General features: G+C 51.5%; 1 protein-coding gene across 1 annotated transcript; it reads left to right on the forward strand.

The window, feature by feature from the left end:
• The first annotated feature begins 2,400 nt into the window (after positions 1–2,400).
• On the forward strand, positions 2,401–22,396 carry cbarp (CACN subunit beta associated regulatory protein). The gene is made up of 10 exons (XM_062960008.1): positions 2,401–2,446; positions 2,572–2,648; positions 4,231–4,379; positions 5,292–5,353; positions 7,832–7,997; positions 13,475–13,652; positions 15,665–15,805; positions 17,222–17,417; positions 17,853–18,036; positions 19,599–22,396. The coding sequence occupies exons 2-10, from the start codon at positions 2,598–2,600 to the stop codon at positions 20,740–20,742; spliced, it is 2,271 nt and encodes a 756-aa protein (XP_062816078.1). The 5' UTR covers positions 2,401–2,446; positions 2,572–2,597; the 3' UTR covers positions 20,743–22,396.
• Positions 22,397–22,590: the final 194 nt, after the last annotated feature.

Raw genomic sequence — 22,590 nt, forward strand, 5'->3', positions numbered from 1 at the left:
AAAGACAAGACAAACATAGGCTCCGAGCGGGCCTCGAACTCATGACCTCCTTCCTGGTCAGAGTGATTCATTGCAGTTAATTGCAGCTGGCTTGCTCTCCAGCCTGCGCCACAGCCCGGGTCCACTTCCTTCCTTCCTTCCTTCCTTCCTTCCTTCCTTCCTTCCTTCCTTCCTTCCTTCCTTCCTTCTTTCCTTCCTTTCCTCATTCCTTCCTTTCCTCATTCCTTCCCCTTCCTTCCTTCTTTCCTCCCTTCCTTCCTTCTCTCCTTCCTTCCTTCCTTCCTTCCTTCCTTCCTTCCTTCCTTCCTTCCTCCCTCCCTCCCTCCCTCCCTTCTTTCCTTCCTTTCCTCATTCCTTTCCTCATGCCTTTCCCCTCCTTCCTTCCCTCCCTCCCTTCCTTCTCTCCTTCCTTCCTACCTTCCTACCTACCTACTTACCTTCCCTTCTTCCCTTTTCTTTCTTCCCCTTTCCCTTCCTTCCTTCCTTCCTTCCTTCCTCTCTTCCTCTCTTCCTCTCTTCCTTCCTTCTCTCCTTCCTTCCTTCGTTCCCTCCCTCTTTCCTTCCTTCCTACCTACCTACCTTCCCTTCTTCCCTTTTTCCTTCTTCCCCTTTTCCTTCCTTCCTTCTTTCCTTCCTTTCCTTCCTTTCCTTTCTTCCTTCCCTCCCTCCTTCCTTCCTAGATGGGTCTCTTCCACAATTTGATTCTGTGGGCACTTCCTCACAGGCAGAGCCGGCTCAAGGTAATTTTCAAGTGTAGGCGAACAGAATTTTGCTCCCCCCCCCAAAAAAAAACCAATCACTGAAAAATAAAAACGTTGGATAAGCGAAAATTTTTGATAATAAGGAGGGATTAAGGGAAAGCCAATTGAACATCAAGTTACATTAAGATTTTACAAATTAAGCACTAAAACATCATGTTTTACAACAAATCAACGGAAAAAGCAGTTCAATACCTTGCGGAGTCAGGCCGCAGGAGACAGGAGGTGCCTCGATGGCGCCCCCTACGGGATGGCACCACAGGCAACGGCCTAGTTGGCCTGGGGGTTGAACCGCCCCTGCTCACAGGACCCACATTCCGTGGATTTGAGTCCCCCCACCAGTCACAAACCTCGGGCTCTCCCGGGCGTGTGTGTGGCCACGTGTGCTTGGAGCCTGGGAGCCTGGGGTGTCCGTGTGGATTGTGCCCGGGGGTCGTGTGATGCCCAACCCACACAGGGTCACACGGGCAAGATCTTCCCATCAGATCCGGATCTTACCGGGTGTTTTATTAATTCTGTTTTCCTGGAAGTGTCACTTGGACACCTCCAGTGAAACGGAGACTTTTGGGCCTGTCCGGACGGGCCCTGTGATTGCTTTGCTCAGAGGCCGGTGACGGGTGTCCTCTTGCTCCGCCGTGGCTTTGACGGTGTCTTTCTTCCTGCCTGGAGATGATGGGGCCCCCCTGGATGGGTCTCTTCCACGGGTTCATTCCCAGGACGCTTCCACACAGGCCCCAAATCCAGGATTTGAGTCCCCACCCCGGCCACACGCCGGGCGTTCCAGGGAGGGTCTCTGCGTGGTCTTGGAAACCGAGGTGGTGGTGAGGATTGTGCCGGGGGTTGCGTGGACCCCTCTGGTGACACCTGGTTCTGGTCCTGCCTGGAGGGGCCCCGTAGTCCTCTCGCTCTCTGCCCGCCCCCTGCTTTGCTCAGAGGCCGGTGACGGGTGTCCTCTTGCTCAGCTCTGAGTCAGCCCTCTCCCCAAACACGGAGGGGGTGCTGCGTGGCTGTGCGTGACGAGGAGGATGGGGACGGGGAGGGTATTCCATCCCTTTGCCGGTGGGCGGCAGGCAGCCCAGGAGCCAATCGGCAAAGGGATCTGAGGACGGGATGGATGCTTCCCCCGCTTTCTAGCCTAAGACCGAGAGAAGACGACGCCGACAACGCTGAAGCGAAGCGGGAAACAGAACGGAGCAGTGGAACGGGGAAACGGAACGGAGCGAGGAAACGAACGGGATGCCTTTGTGGCCTTCTGTGCAAGGCCAGGCGGAGAACGATGGCACGAAATCCATAAGAGAGAAGGACGCAGGCCGAGGCTGATTTCCCGCATCCTCCGTCTCCTCGCTGCGTTCCGCCTCCGTCCTCGTTTCCCAAAGGGACCCGACACCCACCCTGCCGTCTCTCTCCGTCTCTCTCTCTCCTCAGAGGCGGAAAGAGCGGGAGGAGAGGCCGACGCCGTGGTCCAGCCCTGAGCGATGGAGGCGCGGATACTGTAGCCCAGCCGGCCATGATGCTCCGCGCGCGGCCACGGTCTCCTCGGCCGAACATGTGAGCCGCTCTGAGCGAGCGAGCGAGCGAGCGAGAGAGGGAGGGAGGATGGAGACCTGGGGATAGAGGAAGAGGCCGAGCGAAGACGCCCCGACCCCCTTCTGCGTCTCTTCTTCTTCTTCGGCCCGCGTTTGATATATGTAGGTACATCCGTTTGGCTTCTTTGATGTCGGTGACACGATTCGATTCCTCCTTTGGTTCTAGCCTTCCCTCCCCCCTTTTCACCGTCACGGCGATGGCGACGGATTCTTCTTTCTCTGTGTAGGCGGGCGCTCCATTTGGCCGCGGACCATGAGCAATGACTTGAGCACATGGGGGAACACGACCGGCGAGGACGTGACGGTAGGTGCCGGGCCGCGGGCGCCCCCCTCCCTCCCTCCCTCCCCCCTCCCTCCCCCCTCCCTCCCTCCCTCCCTCCCGCGTGGGTGGCATCGCGGGGGTCTCTCCCACCCCCGTCTCCTTTCCCTTCCCTTCTTCCCTTGCCTTCCCGGTTGCCTTCCCTTCTGAGAAAACAGTCACGGCAGATGTGTTGTCGAAGGCTTTCATAGCCGGGATCACAGGGTTGTTGTATGTTTTCCAGGCAGTATGGCCATGTTCTAGACCAGGGGTCCCCAAACTAAGGCCCGGGGGCCACATGTGGCCCATCGAAGCCATTTATCCGGCCCCCGCCTCCTCCCTTGCCCGGTGCGCGGCTTCCAGAGCTTTACTTGTTTATAATGGTATTTTAATTATTATTTAATAATTAATTAATTAATTATCAAGGGGGTGCTTTGCTAGTGCTTTTGGTGCACAAAGGCAGAAGGGGGCTGGACTAAATGGCCCAAGGGGTCTCTTCCAATCTTCTTTATTATTTTTATTATTATTGACACAAAGACACAGTATAACACAGCAAACGAGATATGCTAGATTTCGTATCACAAATCACAAGTTCCCAAGCGTTTATTGCTGTGTGATGCATTATTATCATTATTAACAACATTGAGGCTGGGTGGCCATCTGTCAGGGGTGCTTTGCTTGTGCTTTTGGTGCACAAAGGTAGAAGAGGGTTGGACTCTTTATTATTTTTATTATGATTATGATTAACATTGAGGCTGTATTTGTTCCCGTTTGGTTTTTTTTTTACTTCAAAATAAGAGATGTGCAGTGTATATAGGAATTTGTTTATAGGTTTTTTTTCAACTATAATCCAGTCCTACAACAGTTGGAGGGACCGTGAACTGGCCCCCTGTTTAAAAAGTTTGGGGACCCCTGTTCTAGACATTTCGCCCACATCTATGGCAGGCGGAGCCGGCCCTAGGTAATTTTGGGAGGTAGGTGAACCAAATCTTTGCACCCCATCCCAATTTGGTCCCCCCCCCCCCACAAACCCATACCTGCTTGCTGGGGCAGTGGGGACCATCGCTCGCCAAACGCCCGAACGAGGAAGGCCACGCTCTTCTCGGGAGACTTCTTGAGACCTCGCGAGGTCTCCCTAGAAGAGCTAGGCCTTCCCGGAGCCTGGCCTTCCTCGTTCACCCATTTGGCGAGCCATGGTCCCTGGCGGCGGTGGCGGCACCTGGACGGGGGTGCTGGGGAGGCCTCAACAGCGCCCCCCGGCAACGTGCGCCCCGGCTTCATCCGCTTCAACATTGGACCGGGCCTGATGGCAGGCATCCTCAGAGGTTGTGAGGAATATATCTCCATGTTCCAGAAGTATTCTCTCCTGACGTTTCGTCCACATCTATGGCAGGTATCCTTGGAGGTTGGGAGGTACCTCACAACCTCCGTGGATGCCTGCCATAGATGTGGGCGAAACGTCAGGAGAGAATGCTTCTGGAGCATGGCCATACAGCCTGGAAAATGCGCAACAACCCAGAGGTTTTGGAATGCTTGCAAGCCTTCCACCTGTTCAGGGTTGAGTTGACCGGTCCGTCTTTCCCTCCAGACGGTTCCGGCCAGCGCGGCCGGCGGCCAGGGCGGGTACGTGCTGCTCCTGGTGCTGCTCTCCACCTTCATTGGCGGGACCCTCGTGCTGCTCTTCGGGGTCTTGATCATTTGCCGGCGCTGCTGCGAGACGGACCGCCGCCACTCCAGGTAACACGGAATAACGGGCATCGAGATATGTTATTTTGCGGAAAATATTGTAATAGGAAGCAGGCTTGTGCGTTTTTGGCCTGCAGCCGGAAAATGCGGCTTGATCCTGTTAGGATTTTCTGGGTGTTAGGAGGGAAAACTATCGCAAAACAGCAGAGCATCCAGCAATATGCAAAAGCATGATACTTAAAGTTGAGCATTCAGCTCACAGCAAGCAGAGCGTGAAGTGCCATGTGGCTGTAAAGAATTTTGAGCTTGGGAGGCAAACGAGCAAAATGTTAGGATAACCGGGCCCATAACCCTTATTGTTAGGATTTTCTGGGTGTTAGAAGAACTACCCAAAGATAGCAGAGCATCCAAAATATGCTTATAGTTGAGCATTCAGCTCAGAGCAAGCAGAGCGTGAAGTGCCATGTGGCTGTAAAGAATTTTGAGCTTGGGAGGCAAACGAGCAAAATGTTAGGATAACCGGGCCCATAACCCTTATTGTTAGGATTTTCTGGGTGTTAGAAGAACTACCCAAAGATAGCAGAGCATCCAAAATATGCTTATAGTTGAGCATTCAGCTCACAGCAAGCAGAGCGTGAAGTGTCGTGTGGCTGTAAAGAATTTCGATCTTAGGGGGCAAACAAGCAAAACGTTAGGATAACCGGGCCCATAACCGATGTCAGTTAGAGGTTTCTCCTTCTCTCGAGCCGTGGGGTGACTGCGACATATTTTTAACAAACCACAATTCCCTCCTGGCGCCGTGTGATCTTCCTCCTCCCAAGCACACCCAATGGGACTGGAACGGAGGCGATCGCCCCCTCGCCGTTCCTCATGGGAGTTGTAGCCGCGCCGTAACGCAACACGGCGGTCACGCTGCGTCCTTCATGCTGCGAAGAAACTATGTCTCTCCTGTCCTGCTTTCAGAGCCAGCGATGACCCGGAGAAAACAAACACCACTTACCTGGATGACTCCCAACCGGCTCAAGGTGAGGAGCTTTGCGTCAATGTATTATTATTATTATTATTATTATTATTATTATTATTATTATTATTATTATTTCCCTGATAATGGGACACAAGGAGGTTAGCAATATAGATTGGCCTCTTCAGAATGCCGTTTTGTCCTGACGGCTCAATGATAAATATCTCTCCGGATACATACAATAATAATAACAACAACAATATTTTATTGATATTTCACTCTTATTCCGCTCTATCTCCCCGTGGAGCCTCCGGTGGAGCAGCAGGTTAAACCACTGAGCTGCTGAACTCGCTGACTAAAAAGTTGGCGGTTCAAATCCGGGGAATGGGGTGAGCTCCCGCTGTTAGCCCCAGCTTCTGCCAACCTAGCAGTTAGAAAACATGTAAATGTGGGTAGATCAATAGGTACTGCTCCTATTGGTGGGAAGGTAACGGCGCTCCATGCAGTCATGCCCGGCGGGGAGCCTGTCGTCAGTGTTGCTGGGTTCAGTGTTCTCCGAATACGGGTGAACTATAACTCTCTAGTGCCAAGGTCCTCCAGTGTCCCCAGTTGGCCATGTTGATTTGTGTGCCAAGTTTGGTCATCAGATGAGTTCAGTGAATACAGGTGAACTATAACTCCCGGATGTCAAGGACCCTGCAGTATACAAATCTGGCCATGTTGGGTCTATGTGCCAAGTTAGTTCCAGGTCCATTGTTGGTGGGGCTCAGAGGGCTCTTCGACTGCAGACGAACTATACATCCCAGGACCTACAACTCCTCTAAATCAGGGTGAATTCTCCCCAAACCTCTCTTTCTCTCTCTCTCTCTCTCTCTCTCTCTCTCTCTCTCTCTCGTGTGCTGTGTACCATAGAAAAGGGTAGGAAAGGGTTAAGAGAGAGGCAGTGGGTGTGGTTATGCAAATGAATAGAGAAGGGAACCCTGGGATGTGCTCACCGTGACCTGCAATGTCCTGGGAGGGAAGGACTTCTTCTTCATCTTCTTCATCATCTTCTTCTTCATCTTCATCTTCTTCATCATCTTCTTCTTCACCTTCTTCTTCATCTTCATCATCATCATCTTCTTCATCTTCATCTTCTTCATCATCTTCTTCTTCATCTTCTTCTTCTTCATCATCATCTTCTTCATTTTCTTCTTCATCATCATCTTCCTCTTCTTCATCTTCTTCTTCATATTCGTCTTCTTAATCTTCTTCATCTTCATCTTCTTCATCTTCTTCTTCATCATCATCTTCCTCTTCTTCTTCATCTTCATCATCATCTTCTTCTTCGTCATCATCTTCATCATCATCTTCATCTTCATTTTCATCTTCATCTGCTGAGCAACAAGCTACCTAGGCAGGAAGGGATGCTCAAACTGGGGTCCCTAAAGGTCATCCAGCCTAACCCTCGGCAGCTATTGTTATTATTATTATTATTTATTTTATTTGCAGTATTTCTATTCCGCCCTTCTTTCTCACCCTGAAGGGGACAGGGCGGATCACATTGCACATAGACATGGCAAACATTCCATGTCATTAGACATACAACATATATAGACAGACACAGAGGCAATTCAACATTTTCCAGTTTCCGGCTTCATGAGGGTCTGCTGGATTCCGGCCACAGGGGGAGCTGCCGCTTCATCGTCCACTTGTGACACTGAGTCTTTGATGGAGTGCTTCCTCATTCCTTCCGCACGCTGCTGGACATTTTTATCTTGTCGTAAATTAGTTAAATTAGCCTCCCTACATAAAGCGGTACCTAAATTTCCTACTTGACAGATGCAACTGTCTTAGTTAAACAGCAAGCTAGACCATTAATGGTTGGGGGCTTAACCTGACCCAGGCTTCAATCCCGTGACCTCTTGTCAGTAGTGATTTATTTCAGCTGGCTACTAACCGTAATAATAACAAAATTATAATTATAACAACACAATAACAATAATAATTTGTGTGTTTTTGTATTTGATATTATTGCATGTTGGTTTTATATCTGTAAGCTGCCCCGAGTCCCTCTGGGGAGATGGTGGCGGGGTACAAAAATAAAATTATTACAGCAACACTTTATTTATATTCTGCTCTTATCTTCCTGAGGAGCCCCTGGTGGCGCAGTGGGTTAAGCCAACTTAGCCGTTCGAAACCATGCAATGCGAGTAGATTGATAGGTACTGCCTCAGCGGTAAAAGTGCCTCCCCATGGCCAGAGTTGAGCATTGCCTCTGGACGCTGGAGGGGGAAAGATGTCTGCGGCTAGTATGCCGTTGTGTGAAAAGGCATCGCATGTGTCTTGTCTCTCTGAGTCTCTCCGGGGAGATAAAGCAGATTTTGCCTCTGTGTCTGTCTCGGTCTCTGTTCTCTGTGTATATGGGCATGGAATGTTTGCCTTATATGTATATACAATGTGATCCGCCCTGAGTCCTCTGGGGTGAGAAGGGCGGAATATAAAGACTGTAAATAAATACATAGACAAACAAACAAGGTGCCTTGTTACTCTCCTTCCCCAGAGATCACCATCAAGGTGGACGACCCCGACGGGGTGCCGGGCGCCGGGTTCCGGGACGCGGAGAGCGAGCGGTTCCTGACCTCGGGCAGCTCCACGGGGAGGAGGGTCTCCTTCAACGAGGCCGCGCTCTTCGAGCAGAGCAAGAAGACCCACGAGAAGGGCCGCAGGTAGGGAATGCTGGGAGGGAGGCTGCTCTCGTGGCCACGCAAGCTGGAGCTGACAGGCGGGAGCTCACCCGACTCGAGAGCATCCTGCAAGGGGCTTCTGGTGTGGGAGAATTGGCCGTCTAGAGAGACGTTGCCCAGCGGACATGGCCCGGATGTGTTACCATCCTGCTGGGAAGTTTCTCTCATGTCCACGCAAGCTGGAGCTGACAGGCGGGAGCTCACCCGACTCGAGAGCATCCTGCAAGGGGCTTCTGGTGTGGGAGAATTGGCCGTCTAGAGAGACGTTGCCCAGCGGACATTGCCCGGATGTGTTACCATCCTGCTGGGAAGTTTCTCTCATGTCCACGCAAGCTGGAGCTGACAGGCGGGAGCTCACCCGACTCGAGAGCATCCTGCAAGGGGCTTCTGGTGTGGGAGAATTGGCCGTCTAGAGAGACGTTGCCCAGCGGACATTGCCCGGATGTGTTACCATCCTGCTGGGAAGTTTCTCTCATGTCCACGCAAGCTGGAGCTGACAGGCGGGAGCTCACCCGACTCGAGAGCATCCTGCAAGGGGCTTCTGGTGTGGGAGAATTGGCCGTCTAGAGAGACGTTGCCCAGCGGACATTGCCCGGATGTGTTACCATCCTGCTGGGAAGTTTCTCTCATGTCCACACAAGCTGGAGCTGACAGGCGGGAGCTCACCCGACTCGAGAGCATCCTGCAAGTGGCTTCTGGTGTGGGAGAATTGGCCGTCTAGAGAGACGTTGCCCAGCGGACATTGCCCGGATGTGTTACCATCCTGCTGGGAAGTTTCTCTCATGTCCACGCAAGCTGGAGCTGACAGGCGGGAGCTCACCCAACTCGAGAGCATCCTGCAAGTCGCTTGATCTTGTGTGTGTGTGTGTGTTTGCGCCAAATCCGAGACTATAAAAGCCATGATACACGGCAGCCAGGCATTGATTATTCAAAAATCAGAACAGTAAATAAGAAGCAACACTCTGATTACAGAGGCTTTCCAGACATGAATCAACCAGGGGCAGCTAACGACTCTAAACAAAGGATGCCCCAGAGGCAGGAAGAAGACAGTAGATAAGCTTTTCAATGCTAATTAAGGTGATTAACTGCAACATTCTGGAACACATTCTGGAACATTCTGGAATAACTGGAACACCTGGCCACTCTAAACGAATTCAAGTCCCCAGGGCCAGATCAGCTACATCCAAGAGTATTGAAGGAACTAGCGGAAGTTATTTCAGAACCACTGGCAATCATCTTCGAGAGTTCTTGGAGAACAGGAGAAGTCCCAGCAGATTGGAGGAGGGCGAATGTGGTCCCTATTTATCTTCAAGAAGGGAAAAAAGAACGACCCAAACAATTACCGTCCGGTCAGCCTCACATCAATACCAGGCAAGATTCTGGAAAAGATCATTAAGGAAGTGGTCTGCAAACACTTAGAAACAAATGCGGTCATTGCTAATAGTCAACACGGATTTACCAAAAACAAGTCATGCCAGACTCATCTGATCTCTTTTTTCGATAGAGTTACGAGTTGGGTCGATACAGGGAATGCCGTGGATGTAGCATATCTAGATTTCAGTAAGGCCTTCGACAAAGTCCCCCACGACCTTCTGGCAAACAAACTAGTAAAATGTGGGCTAGACAAAACTACGGTTCGGTGGATCTGTAATTGGCTAAGCGAACGAACCCAAAGGGTGCTCACCAATGCGTCGTCTTCATCATGGAAAGAAGTGACAAGTGGAGTGCCGCAGGGCTCCGTCCTGGGCCCGGTTCTGTTCAGGATCTTTATTAACGACTTAGACGAAGGGTTAGAAGGCACGATCATCAAGTTTGCAGATGACACCAAACTGGGAGGGAGAGCCAACACTCCAGAAGACAGGAGCAGAATTCAAAACGATCTTGACAGACTAGAGAGATGATTGGCCGAAACTCACAAAATGAAGTTCAACAGGGACAAATGCAAGAGACTTCACTTCGGCAGAAAAAATGGAAATCAAAGATACAGAATGGGGGACGCCTGGCTTGACAGCAGTGTGTGCGAAAAAGATCTTGGAGTCCTCGTGGACAACAAGTTAAACATGAGCCTACAATGTGATGCGGCTGCTAAAAAAGCCAACGGGATTTTGGCCTGCATCAATAGGGGAATAACGTCTAGATCCAGGGAAGTCATGCTCCCCCTCTATTCTGCCTTGGTCAGACCACACCTGGAATACTGTGTCCAGTTTTGGGCACCGCAGATGAAGGGAGATGCTGACAAGCTGGAAAGCGTCCAGAGGAGGGCGACTAAAATGATTAAGGGTGTGGAGAACAAGCCCTATGAGGAGAGGCTTAAAGAGCTGGGCATGTTTAGCCTGCAGAAGAGAAGGCTGAGAGGAGACATGAGAGCCATGTACAAATATGTGAGGGGAAGTCATAGGGAGGAGGGAGCAAGCTTATTTTCTGCTGCCCTGGAGACTAGGACACAAGGGAACAAGGGCTTCAAACTACAGGAAAGGAGATTCCACCTGAACATCAGGAAGAACTTCCTCACTGTGAGGGCTGTTCGGCAGTGGAACTCTCTCCCCCGGGCTGTGGTGGAGGCTCCTTCTTTGGAGGCTTTTAAGCAGAGGCTGGATGGCCATCTGTCGGGGGTGCTTTGAATGCGATTTCCTGCTTCTTAGCGGGGGGTTGGACTAGATGGCCCTTGAGGTCTCTTCCAACTCTACTATTCTATGATTCTATGATTCTATGATTCACACTGACCTCTCTCACCCTGGACTTTCCACAGATATATATTAACCTCTTTGCTTAGTTTAGACATACAACAACCCAATATAATTTAATATTTATTTACTACATTTATATCTTGCCTTTCTCACCCCGAAGGGGACTCAGAGCAAATATGTTGGATAATGAGGAGAGATTAAGGAGAAGCCTATTAAACATCAAAATAGGTTATGATTTTACAAATTAAGCACCACAACATCATGTTATACAACAAATTTGACAGAAAAAGTAGTTCAATACGCAGTAATGCTATGTAGTAATGACTGTATTTACGAACTTAGCACCAAAATATCACGATATATTGAAAACATTGACTACAAAAATGCGTTGGATAATCCAGAACGTTGGATAAGCGAGTGTTGGATAAGTGAGACTCTACTGTATTATTATATTGTATTAATTAGTATTATATTGTATTTCAATATAATATTATCAATATTATATGTATATACAATATATTATATTATTATATATTATGGTAAATTACATTGTGTGTGTGTGTGTGTGTATATATATATATATATATATACATATACATACATACATACATACATGCATATATATAGCTGCTTAGAACTGGATTATATGAGGCCCCTTCTACACAGCTGGATAAAATGCACACTGAAGTGGATTATCTGGCAGTGTGGAGTCCAGATAATCCAGATCAAAACAGATAATATAATATTATAAATGGGTTCTATAGCTGTGTGGAAGGGCCTTGAGTCTACACTGCCATATAATCCAGTGCAAATTAGATAATCTGTATTTTATAGGCAGTGGGGAAGAGGCCTAAGGGAGGCCTAAGTCTGCCTGTGCCCTTGGCTGAGTGGGTTGCTAGGAGACCAAGTGCCTTAGCCTTCTAACTGGCAGCAATTGGATAAAATCAATGATTCCTCTCCCTCTAATCAGGGCTTTATGTCTGGTGTGGCTGTGAGAAGGTTCTCCATGGTGCATGTGGGAGGGCTCAGGCCGCATTGGAGTCGGTGGTCTGTGGTTTGCTCTCCTCGCGTGCCGTGGACTTTGTGGCCCCATTTCCGAAGGTTGGCTTTGCATCCCGTGGGGCCAGAGCGCAGCGTGTTCAGTGCCTTCCCAGTCTGTGTGCCCAGGAGGGAGTCTCTCGTCTGGTCTCAGCCACTGATTGAGGTCTTAGCCTGCCACTTTTGGACTCTTGCTTGCTGAGGTATTCCTGTGAGTGTCTCTGTAGATCTTAGGAAGCTATTTCTTGATTTAAGGCCTTGGCATGCTGGCTGATCTCCAAACAGCGGGTGGGCCGGAGATGTCACTGCCTTGGTCCTTTCATTGCTGGCTAATACTTCAGGTGGTGCAATGCCGGCTAAACAGGATAATTTCTCCAGTGGTGTTGGGCGTAGACCTCCTGCGATAATGCAACATGTCTTATTAAGAGCCACACCCACTGTTTTAACGTGGTGAGATATATTCCATACTGGGCACTTCCCAAGTGTCTAGGACTGTGTGATGTATTATTATTATTATTATTTTATTGCATGACACAGCAAACAAGATAGACATGCTGGATTTCGTATCACAAAACCACAAGTCGAACACTTCCCAAGTGTCTAGGACTGTGTGATGTATTTTCGGATGATGCTGCAGATCCCGGTCGGGTGGCCTTTTGCAGTTGGTAGATCGTGATTTTGTCAATGTCTATTGTTTCCAAATGCCGGCTGAGATCTCTTGGCACGGCACCCGGTGTGCCGATCACCACCGGGACCACCTGCACTGGTTTCTGCCAGAGTCTTTGCAGTTCGATCTTGAGGTGCTGAGAGCGGCTGAGTTTTTCCTGTTGTTTTTCGTCAATGCAACTGTCACCTGGGATGGCGACATCCATGATCCAAACCTTTTTCTTTTCCACAACTGTGAGGTCTGGTGTGTTGTGTTCCAGAACTTTGTCAGTCTGGATTCGGAAGTCCCACAGTATCTTTGCGTGCTCATTTTCCAATACTTTTGCAGGTTTGTGATCCCACCAGTTCTTTGCTGCTGGGAGGTGGGACTTGAGGCATAAGTTCCAATGGATCATTTGGGCCACATGGTTGTGCCTCTGTTTGTAGTCTGTCTGTGCGATTTTCTTACAGCAGCTGAGGATATGATCAATGGTTTCGTCGGTTTCCTTGCACAGTCTGCATTTTGGGTCATCAGCTGATTTTTCGATCTTGGCCTTGATTGCCTTTGTCCTGATGTCTTGCTCCTGGGCTGCAAGGATCAGGCCTTTTGTCTCCTTCCTTCTTCAGGGTCCCATTCGTAAGCCACAGCCAGGTCTTCTCCTTATCGGCTTTTCCTTCAATTTTGTCAAGGAACTTTCCATGCAGAGTTTTGTGGTGCCAGCTGTCAGCTCTAGTTTGTAGTGCGGTTTTTTTGTACTGATTCTGCTCTAGTTTGTAGTGCGGTTTTCTTGTACTGGTTTTTTATTTGCTGTGCTTTGTCTGTCTGTGCGATTTTCTTACAGCAGCTGAGGATATGATCAATGGTTATTATTATTATTATTATTATTATTAGTAGTAGTAGTAGTAATAATAATAATGGCATTATACTAGATGTTGCCCAAGTGTCTTGTGACGGCTTCCTGCCTACTTCCTCCCCTCTCCAGCTCGCAAGGCTTCCCCTCCCCTCCTTCGCGTGTCCCCTTTCTCTCCCAGGGACATCGCAGAAGGCCACTCCACCTAACCTTCCCCCCCCCTCTCTCTCCCGGGCAGGTACACCCTGACGGAGGGGGACTTCCACCACCTGAAGAACGCCCGCCTGAGCCACCTCCCGCTGCCCCCTTCGGCCGCCCTCAAGATCGTGACCATCCACGAGTGCGAGTCCAGCGAGAACAACGTCGGCATGACGCCCCGCCGCCCCCCCGCCAAGCCCAGCCTCGCCATCTTCCAGGTGAGCTCCGCCATGTTTCGCAGCAGGGTTTGTTTCTGGGTTATCAGTGCCTTTATTTCCTAATTGGGTCCATCATACAAACACGGGGAAAGTTTATTAAATTGTCTTTGCAGGAGGGACGAACATTATTATTATTATTTGATACACGGGTACACAGCAGACATGGTCACTCTGCTGCCTGTTGTATTGGATCACACTTTGGACTCTTCCCAAGTGTCTAGGACTCTGTGATGTACAAATATGTGAACATCCGAGTCGGGTGGCCTTTTGCAGCTGACAGGTGGCAATTTGGTCAGCACCGATTGTTTTCAGGCGCCGGCCACGGTCTTGAGTCCCTGCACCCAGTGTGCCGATCCCCACTGGGACCACCTTCCCTGGCTTGTGCTGGAGTCTTTGCAGTTCGATCTTCAAATCTTCATATCATGTCATCTTTTCCAGTTGCTTCTTGTCAATCCTGCTGTCACCTGGGATTGCAACATCTGCAATCCATACTTTGTTTTTTCCCTATTATTATTATTATTATTATTATTATTATTATTATTATTATTATGACACAGCAAACAAGATAGACATGCTGGATTTCGTATCACAAAATCACAAGTCGAACACTTCCCAAGTGTCTAGGACTGTGTGATGTATTTTCGGATGATGCTGCAGATCCCAGCAGGGTGGCCTTTTGCAGTTGGCAGATCATAATTTTGTCAATGTCTATTGTTTCCAAATGCCAGCTGAGATCTTTTGGGCCGGCACCCAGTGTGCCCATCACCACCGGGACCACCTGCACTGGTTTCTGACAGAGTCTTTGAAGTTCAATCTTGACGTTCTGAGTTTTTCCTGTTGTTTTTCGTCAATGCAACTGTCACCTGGGATGGCGACATCAATGATCCAAACCTTTTCTTTTCCACAACTGTGATGTCTGGTGTGTTGTGTTCCAGAACTTTGTCAGTCTGGATTCGGAAGTCCCACAGTATCTTTGCATGCTCATTTTCCACAACCTTTGCAGGTTTGTGATCCCACCAGTTCTTTGCTGCTGGGAGGTGGGACTTGAGGCATAAGTTCCAATGGATCATTTGGGCCACATGGTTGTGCCTCTGTTTGTAGTCTTTCTGTGCGATTTTCTTACAGCAGCTGAGGATATGATCCATGGTTTCGTCGGTTTCCTTGCACAGTCTGCATTTTGGGTCATCAGCTGATTTTTCGATCTTGGCCTGAATGGCCTTTGTCCTGATGTCTTGCTCCTGGGCTGCAAGGATCAGGCCTTCTGTCTCCTTCTTCAGGGTCCCATTCGTGAGCCAGAGCCAGGTCTTCTATTATTATTATTATTATTATTATTATTATTATTATTATTATTATTATTAATTGCCTTTGTCCTGATGGCTTGCTCCTGGGCTGCAAGGATCAGGCCTTCTGTCTCCTTCTTCAGGGTCCCATTCGTGAGCCAGAGCCAGGTCTTCTCCTTATCAGCTTTTCCTTCCATTTTGTCAAGGAATTTTCCATGCAATGTTTTGTTGTGCCAGCTGTCAGCTCTAGTTTGTAGTGCGGTTTTCTTGTACTGATTCTGCTCTAGTTTGTAGTGCAGTTTTCTTGTATTGATTTTTTGTCTGCTGTGCTTTGAGGAGTTTCTGATTTTTGTCTTCAATCAAAGCAGGTTCTTCACTTTGCTTTCCATATTCTGCCAGGGCATGTTCTTCTTCTTTGACTGCTGGCTTTACTTGTAAAAGTCCTCTGCCCCCTGATCTTCTAGGCAGATAGAGCCGGTCAACATCACTGCGAGGGTGCAGTGAATGATGAATGGTCATGAGTTTTCTTGTTTTTCTGTCCAAATTGTCCAGTTCCATCTGTGTCCAATTTATAATGCCAGCAGTATATCTTATGACAGGTGTGGCCCAGGTGTTTATGGCCTTGATGGTGTTGCCTCCATTGAGCTTGCTTTTGAGAATTCTTCTGACCCTTTGTGTGCATTCTTTACTGATCATTATTATCATTATTGCCTCCTCTTCCTCCCTCCGCAGCCCCGGGGTGCCGCCCTCCTGCCGCAGACGGCGCTGACCGGCCACGGGATGTGTCCCAGCTCGGCCTTGCCGGGGGACACGTTCAACTCTACCGTGGAAGTCAGTCCGTCCGTTTCCTCCGATTCTGGCGAAGGGACCTCGGTAGGTTGAGCGGCTGCTCCAGAGGCAGCTCAGACGCACCTCACTTGCGGGAGTGGGTTGCACGGAACATTTCCCCCTGTTGCATGCCCTGGGTTCCCTTCCTACCTATTATTATTAACTAGCTTGGGTCCCCATCATTGCCTGGGTTATTTGAAAAAGTCCATTTGTAATTATACAAAATGCATAAGGGTGTGGGTGAACTACAACTCCCATCATGCCAGGTTAACCCCCAGAAAGTCCAGTTTGTGACATTGGGCAACTTTGCTCTGGATGCACCACGGGTGGGGTTGAGCCCGTTCCCTCCAACCCCTCCAGCAGGTTGAGTGAGTCCTGGGGGTTCTCTGTGCCACGTCTGGTCCACGTCCATTACCGGTTGTGGGTGACCTACAGCTCCCAGAAAGGAAGGTTGGACCCCCCAAAACCCCTCCAGTAATCACATTTCGGCATATCGCGTATCCGTGCTAAGTCTGGACCAGATCCATCATTGTTTGGGTTCTGGATGGAGGTGAACTACAACTCCCTCAAATCAAGGTGAATTTCCCCCAAAGACCTCCAGTATTTTGTGCTGGTCGTGGGGACTCTGTGTGAAAAGTCTGGTCCAGTTCCATCTTTGGTGGAGTTCAGAATGCTCATTGATTGCAGGTGAACTATACATCCCAGTCCCTACAACTCCAAAATGCTCAGCCCACCAGTATTCAAATGTGGGCACATTGGGTCTGCATGCCAAGTCTGGTCCAGATCCATCCTTGTTTGGGTTCACTCTGGATATAGCTGAACTACAACTCCTATAAATTCCTCCATCCTCAGGTTGTCCTCCTGGCAGAAGGATGGAGCTGCTTGGCCCGGCCTTACGCCAGGAGGAACATGGGACATGCGCCGACTGCCCCAATCCTCCTCCCCGGATCTTCAGGCCATCCCTTGGAATTATGCCGGGAGGAGGGCGAGGCAGGCGATGCCCAAGAGGATTATTGTTCATGCAAAATGTCTTGATTGAGACCTTTAAGTGTGTGTGATTATGTGCCTTGATGACGAAATGCTGGGTTCATGCCAAGGTGACATTTCATATTTTAAAAGTTCATATATGAGGCATTTTGGGAAGGGAGATATATATACATAGAATACATTCATAGAACCAGAAATCATATTGCCCACTCCCACCCACCCAAAGGTCCAGGATGAGTTCATAAAGCTTCATAGGAAAGTCCAGAATCCAAGGGAAAAGACACGGGGTTTCCTTAAACAATAAGGGAGTGCTTTTGTTTGTGAGTCACTGGTTCAGGAAAGGATTCGGAGAGTTGTTATCTCTTGCCTCAGGCTGAAAGGTCAAACACCTTTTGTGCCAGGATTTTAGTAAATCACAGTAAATCACAGTCGCCCTCTGAAGCGCCTCCCCGTCTCTCTCCCTCTTCCTCTCAGTCCGACGGCGCGGCACGCAGTCCCAAGGGCGCCACCGCCGGGGAGCCCGCCCCCGCCCCCCCGCCCCAGGGGGCCGTCCTGCACTTCTTCACCCGCCTGCGCCGCCACGCCAGCCTGGAAGGAGCCAGCCCCTACTTCAAGATCAAGAAGTGGAAGCTGGAGAGCAGCCAGCGGGCCTCCAGCCTGGACACCCGAGGTGGGTGGGCCACGCCGAGGCCACGCCAGCCCCCTCCTCCTCCTCCTCCTTGTGTTTGTCTCGTATGCCTCGCTTGTGGCTATGTGTCCAGTATTCGTATTAGAATGCATTCGTATTATTCTTATTGCTAGCTGGCATTGTCTGTTATTTAATGGTACAAAATGCATAAGGTTGTGGATGAACTACAACCAGGGCCGGCCTTAGGTAATTTTCAAGTGTAAGCAAGGAGTATTTTTGGCACACCCTCCCCCCCCCCAACCAAGTGCTCTTTCGCTCCCCCCCCCCCCCGGCTTTGGAGGCAAGCGGGCGGTTGGGAGGCGGGCTAATTGCACTCTCAGGGGGGCCTCAACTGCGCCCCCAAAGGATTCTGCCTCCCGCAATGGCCTAGTTCGCCTATAGCTTGAGCCGCCCCTTCCCGTGCCCCCCAACACGCAGGTTCCCCGAAGCGGCACCAGTTCCAGCGCCAGAGGGCTGCCAGCGAGAGCATGGACCAGGAGGACCGGGACGCGCACCAGACAGACATCATCCAGTACATCGCCCGGACCGAGGACGTGGTCTTCCGCCCCACGGCCGGCCCCCTCCTCCCGGCCCCCGCCAGCCCCACATTATCTCTCGGCAGGTATTTTTCTGTAGATAAGTGGGAACGGGCGGGGAGGGGGTGGTGGGGTGTAAGCTGCTAGGAATTGTGGGAGTTGAAGTTAAAACACCCAGAGGGCCCAAGTTTGCCCAGGCCTGCTCTACAGGCTCTGATGTTTATTTATTTATTATTATTTATTTACAGTATTTATATTCCGCCCTTCTTTCTCTCAGGGCGGATTACAATGAACACATATATGGCAAACATTCAATGCCAACAGACAAACAACATATATAGACAGACACAGAGGCATTTAACATTTTTTTTCCAGCTTCAGGATTCCGGCCACAAGGGGAGCTGTTGCTTCACCGTCCACTAGTGGCTGTACTTCCTCATTCCTTTCCTCGTGTTTTGCTGGCAGTTTTTTATGGTGTTGTAAATGAGTTAAATTAGCCTCCCGCATAAAGCGTCCCTAAATTTCCCTACTTGACAGATGTAACTGCCTTTCGGGGCTACATAGGTCAACAGCAAACCGGGCTATTTAATGGTCAGGGGCTTTACCCGACCCAGGCTTTGAACTCATGACCTCTTGGTCAGTAGTGATTTATTGCAGCTGGTTACTAGCCAGCTGCGCCACAGCCCGGCCCTTGCATGTTGCATCACCGGGGCCATCTATATTGCAGAAGGAATGTGTTTTGATGATACCACTCGCTCCATGCTATGGGATCATGGGACTGGTAGGATTCAGCTTTTTAACAGTCCTGGGCCAACTTCGGCCCTCCCTCCATCCCTCCCGGTGTCTTGGACTTCCAACTCCCTTCAGCTTCCCAACAACTGGTATATTATTATTATTTTATGACACAGCAAACAAGATAGATATGCTGGATTTCGTATCACAAAATCACAAGTCAAACACTTCCCAAGTGTCTCGGACTGTGTGATGTATTTTCGGATGATGCTGCAGATCCCAGTCGGGTGGCCTTTTGCAGTTGGCAGATCGTAATTTTATCAATGTCTATTGTTTCCAAATGCCGGCTGAGATCTTTTGGCACGGCACCCAGTGTGCCCATCACCACCGGGACCACCTGCACTGGTTTCTGCCAGAGTCTTTGCAGTTCAGTCTTGAGGTCCTGATAGCGGCTGAGTTTTTCCTGTTGTTTTTCATCAATGCGACTGTCACCTGGGATGGCAACATCAATGATCCAAACCTTTTTCTTTTCCACAACTGTGATGTCTGGTGTGTTGTGTTCCAGAACTTTGTCAGTCTGGATTCGGAAGTCCCACAGTATCTTTGCGTGCTCATTTTCCAAGACTTTTGCAGGTTTGTGATCCCACCAGTTCTTTGCTGCTGGGAGGTGGCACTTGAGGCATAAGTTCCAATGAATCATTTGGGCCACATAGTTGTGCCTCTGTTTGTAGTCTGTCTGTGCGATTTTCTTACAGCAGCTGAGGATATGATCCATGGTTTCGTCAGGTTCCTTGCACAGTCTGCATATTATTATTATTATTATTATTATTATTATTATTATTATTATTATTATTATTACTAACTTGGGTGTAATCGGTCTGTCTGTCTTGCTTCCTTCCTTCCTTCCCGGCTACAGGATAGAGCCTCCCAAGCTGCCCCCCTCCCCGCCGGCCGAGCCCCCCGCTTTGGACCAGCCCCCCGCCCCGCTTTACCACGACATATGGAGCCTCCGGGCCTCGCTGGAGAGGTACGCCGCCTCCGCCTCCCCTGCCGCGGACCACGGCACCGACCGGGAGTCCGTCCGCAGCGACGACGGCGGGGACGGCCTCTCCTCCAGCGGCGGCCTGCCCAGCTTCCCTTCTTCCCTGGTGGACGAGGCCGAAGAGGAAGACCGGCCGTGGGGGAAGCCCAAGCAGGACAGCGTGGAGTCGGAGTCCGGCACCCGAAAGCTCTTGCAGATGGACAGCGGCTACGCCTCCATCGAGGCTCCCGGCGGCCGGGTGGGCGAGGACCAGACAGCCTCGGAGAAGCGGTTCTGCTTCACCAGCGCCGGGCGCAAGGCCACCATCTTTGAGAGCTTCGAGGGCCAGGAGCTGGAGGAAGAGGAGGAGGGTGCGGTGGGTGCGGCAGTGGGTGCGGCGGGTGGTGCGGCAGGTGGGCTCCCCCCGCACGGCCTGCTGGTCTGGGCCCCCTTCGGGCAGCTCTTCCCCACCCGGGAGGCCCCGCCCCGCCGGGACTACAGCATCGACGAGAAGACGGACGCGCTCTTCAACGCCTTCATGCGCCACGACCCCCAGTTCGACGAGTCCCCGCTGCGGGCCAAGCACCGGTCCCGGACGCACCTGCGGAAGCAGTGGCAGCGCACCAAGCAGTACAGCGACCCCGGGGTGCGCTACCCGCCGGCCCTCGAGCGGCACCGGACCCCCCTGCGGCGCGGCGACAGCGTCAACTACCCCCCGGACGGCCGCTTCCACGGCACGCTGCCCCGCATCGTCAGCGCCGGAGACGAGGAGGCCGTGCCGCCGGCCGAGGAAGGTGCCGACACCATCCAGGCCATCGAGGAGGAGCCGCCCGAGGAAGGCAAAGCGGCGCCCGGGACGTACGGGGGCGAGTGCGAGGACGGGCAGTGCCCTGGCCTCGGCCGCCTGGGCTCCGAACTGATGGACAAGATCGCCGGAGGGCTGGAGGAAAGGTTCTACATGCACTTGAAGAAGCCCAGAGAGAGCCCGGAGCGGGTGGCCGTGGCGGCAGAGGCCTCTCCCGACCGCAGCCCCGAGTAGAGGCAGCAGGGCCTCCGGGCCGGTCCATCTCTGTCTCTCTCCGTCTCCAGTGGCGGCGGCGCCCACGCAGGGTTGGCCAGCTGGCCGGGGCCGTGGGCAACCCGAAGGGGCGAGGGGCCGCCGCGGACCAGAACGAGCGGTGCTCTCCGACCAGTGCCGGGCAGAGGAAGGCACGTCCGACCGGGAGCGCCCTCCGCCATGCCGGGTCCAAGGACCGGAGGACACCCTCGCCGGGCCCGGACCCACGGATCCCGGGGTGCCCATCGCGGTCAGCAGGGGTCCCGTCCCTTCGCAGCCCCTGACAAGGGAGGGAGGTCCTGACCCGGTCCGTTGGGCCTTCTCTCCCCCGCCTGACTGCCTGCCCGACACCTGCCACAGCAAAAGCATCCAGAAGAAGCTGGGACTTTGCTTGAACGGGCAGCCAAGTGACACCTCGCAGAGGCCTGGCAGTTACCTCGAGACCTGGTTGTAGCAAACGTCCTCGACGCCTCCGTCTCCGTGCACTCTCTCTCGGCCTCGCTCTGGTTTTTCAAAGCAATAACCAAGGCCTTTCCTCCTCCTCCTCCTCCTCCTCCTCCTCCTCGTCCCACTTGCCATCCGTCCTCAGACATCCTCGTGGCGGTCGGTGTCTCACCATCCTGTGGCAACGAAGTCCCGTCTCCTCCAGTGACCCCGTCTCTTGTTCCCTCTCCAGGCAACCTTTCCTTCCTCTCGTCCCTTCAGGACTCGGCCGGACCCCTCGCTGCCCGTTCCTCAGTTTCCCCAGCGGCGTTTCTCTCTCCTCTCCTCCGGTTCCAAGTCGGGTGCCGCTTCGCTGTGATGCCGTTGTGTTACGGGCGAGCGAGCGGAGGAGACGGGGCAGCAGCTCAGAGTTCTGGTTCGTACATGAGGCCAAAGTGTCTAGTCCTCATGAGGCCGGGATCGCGAAAGGACTCTCTCGTCCCCATCCGTGAGACAGGGGAGGATGGGTGTCTGGGGGTCCAAAGCAGGACACGGACGCGTCGTCCGCACCGTTCAGACTCCAAACGCATGTCTGTCCTCATTCCGAGATGCCTCCCCAACTCAAGCCAAGCGGGTGCGTGATTTTAATGTATTTTAAAAATATATTTATTTGTGTGTTATTTTTTTAAAAAAATACAGGAAGTGATGCATTTTGTTGCACATTTGGAAGCTGATCTTTAATTTAATATTTAATTTAATTGGGCCGGGTTTGGGGGGGGGGGGTTCAGAGGTCGCTCTCCAGCCATCCTGTGAATGTGCCAACACCTTGGGTTGCGTACACATTTTATTGTTTTCTGCTTGAAATATGTGCATGCCAATGCGGAGTGCATTCGGTCGGTCGGGTGTTTTTGTGGGGGGAACGTGTAGGGGGTGCGGGTCCTCCGGGGTTCAAGCCCGAACTTCAAGTGTCAAAGAGGCGGCGAGAGGACGAGACCACGAGCCAAACGCAGCGGAAGAAGGGCGATGGCGGGAAATCCGGCGTTGATTCCTCGTGTGTCTCTCGCCTCCCTCTCGGCCGCCTTTTGGGCTCAAGCCGGGTCTTGGCTGGCGGCCTCTCCCGACCACCCTGCGGCCAGTGTCCAAACCCCAAACCCCACAAACCTCTTTTTGGAAGGGAACAAAAACTTTATTAAAAACAACGTGCCAACGAGAAGTGTGTGGCTGGTTCTTTGCAACAGAGAAATGGGGTGGAAGTGGGGATCGGGGCCCAAATGGACAAAGATTTGTGCTCTTCAAGGAAAGGGACAGATGCAAAACTTCCTGCAATGCCTGCGGCATCCCTTCGGACAGCTGCCCTGTCTCTTCGCACACGGTCGGCCTCCGTTTTCCTTCCCTTCTGCCTTTGTC

This window comes from Anolis carolinensis, unplaced genomic scaffold (genome assembly GCF_035594765.1).
Source record: "Anolis carolinensis isolate JA03-04 unplaced genomic scaffold, rAnoCar3.1.pri scaffold_7, whole genome shotgun sequence".
Lineage (NCBI taxonomy): Eukaryota > Metazoa > Chordata > Lepidosauria > Squamata > Dactyloidae > Anolis > Anolis carolinensis.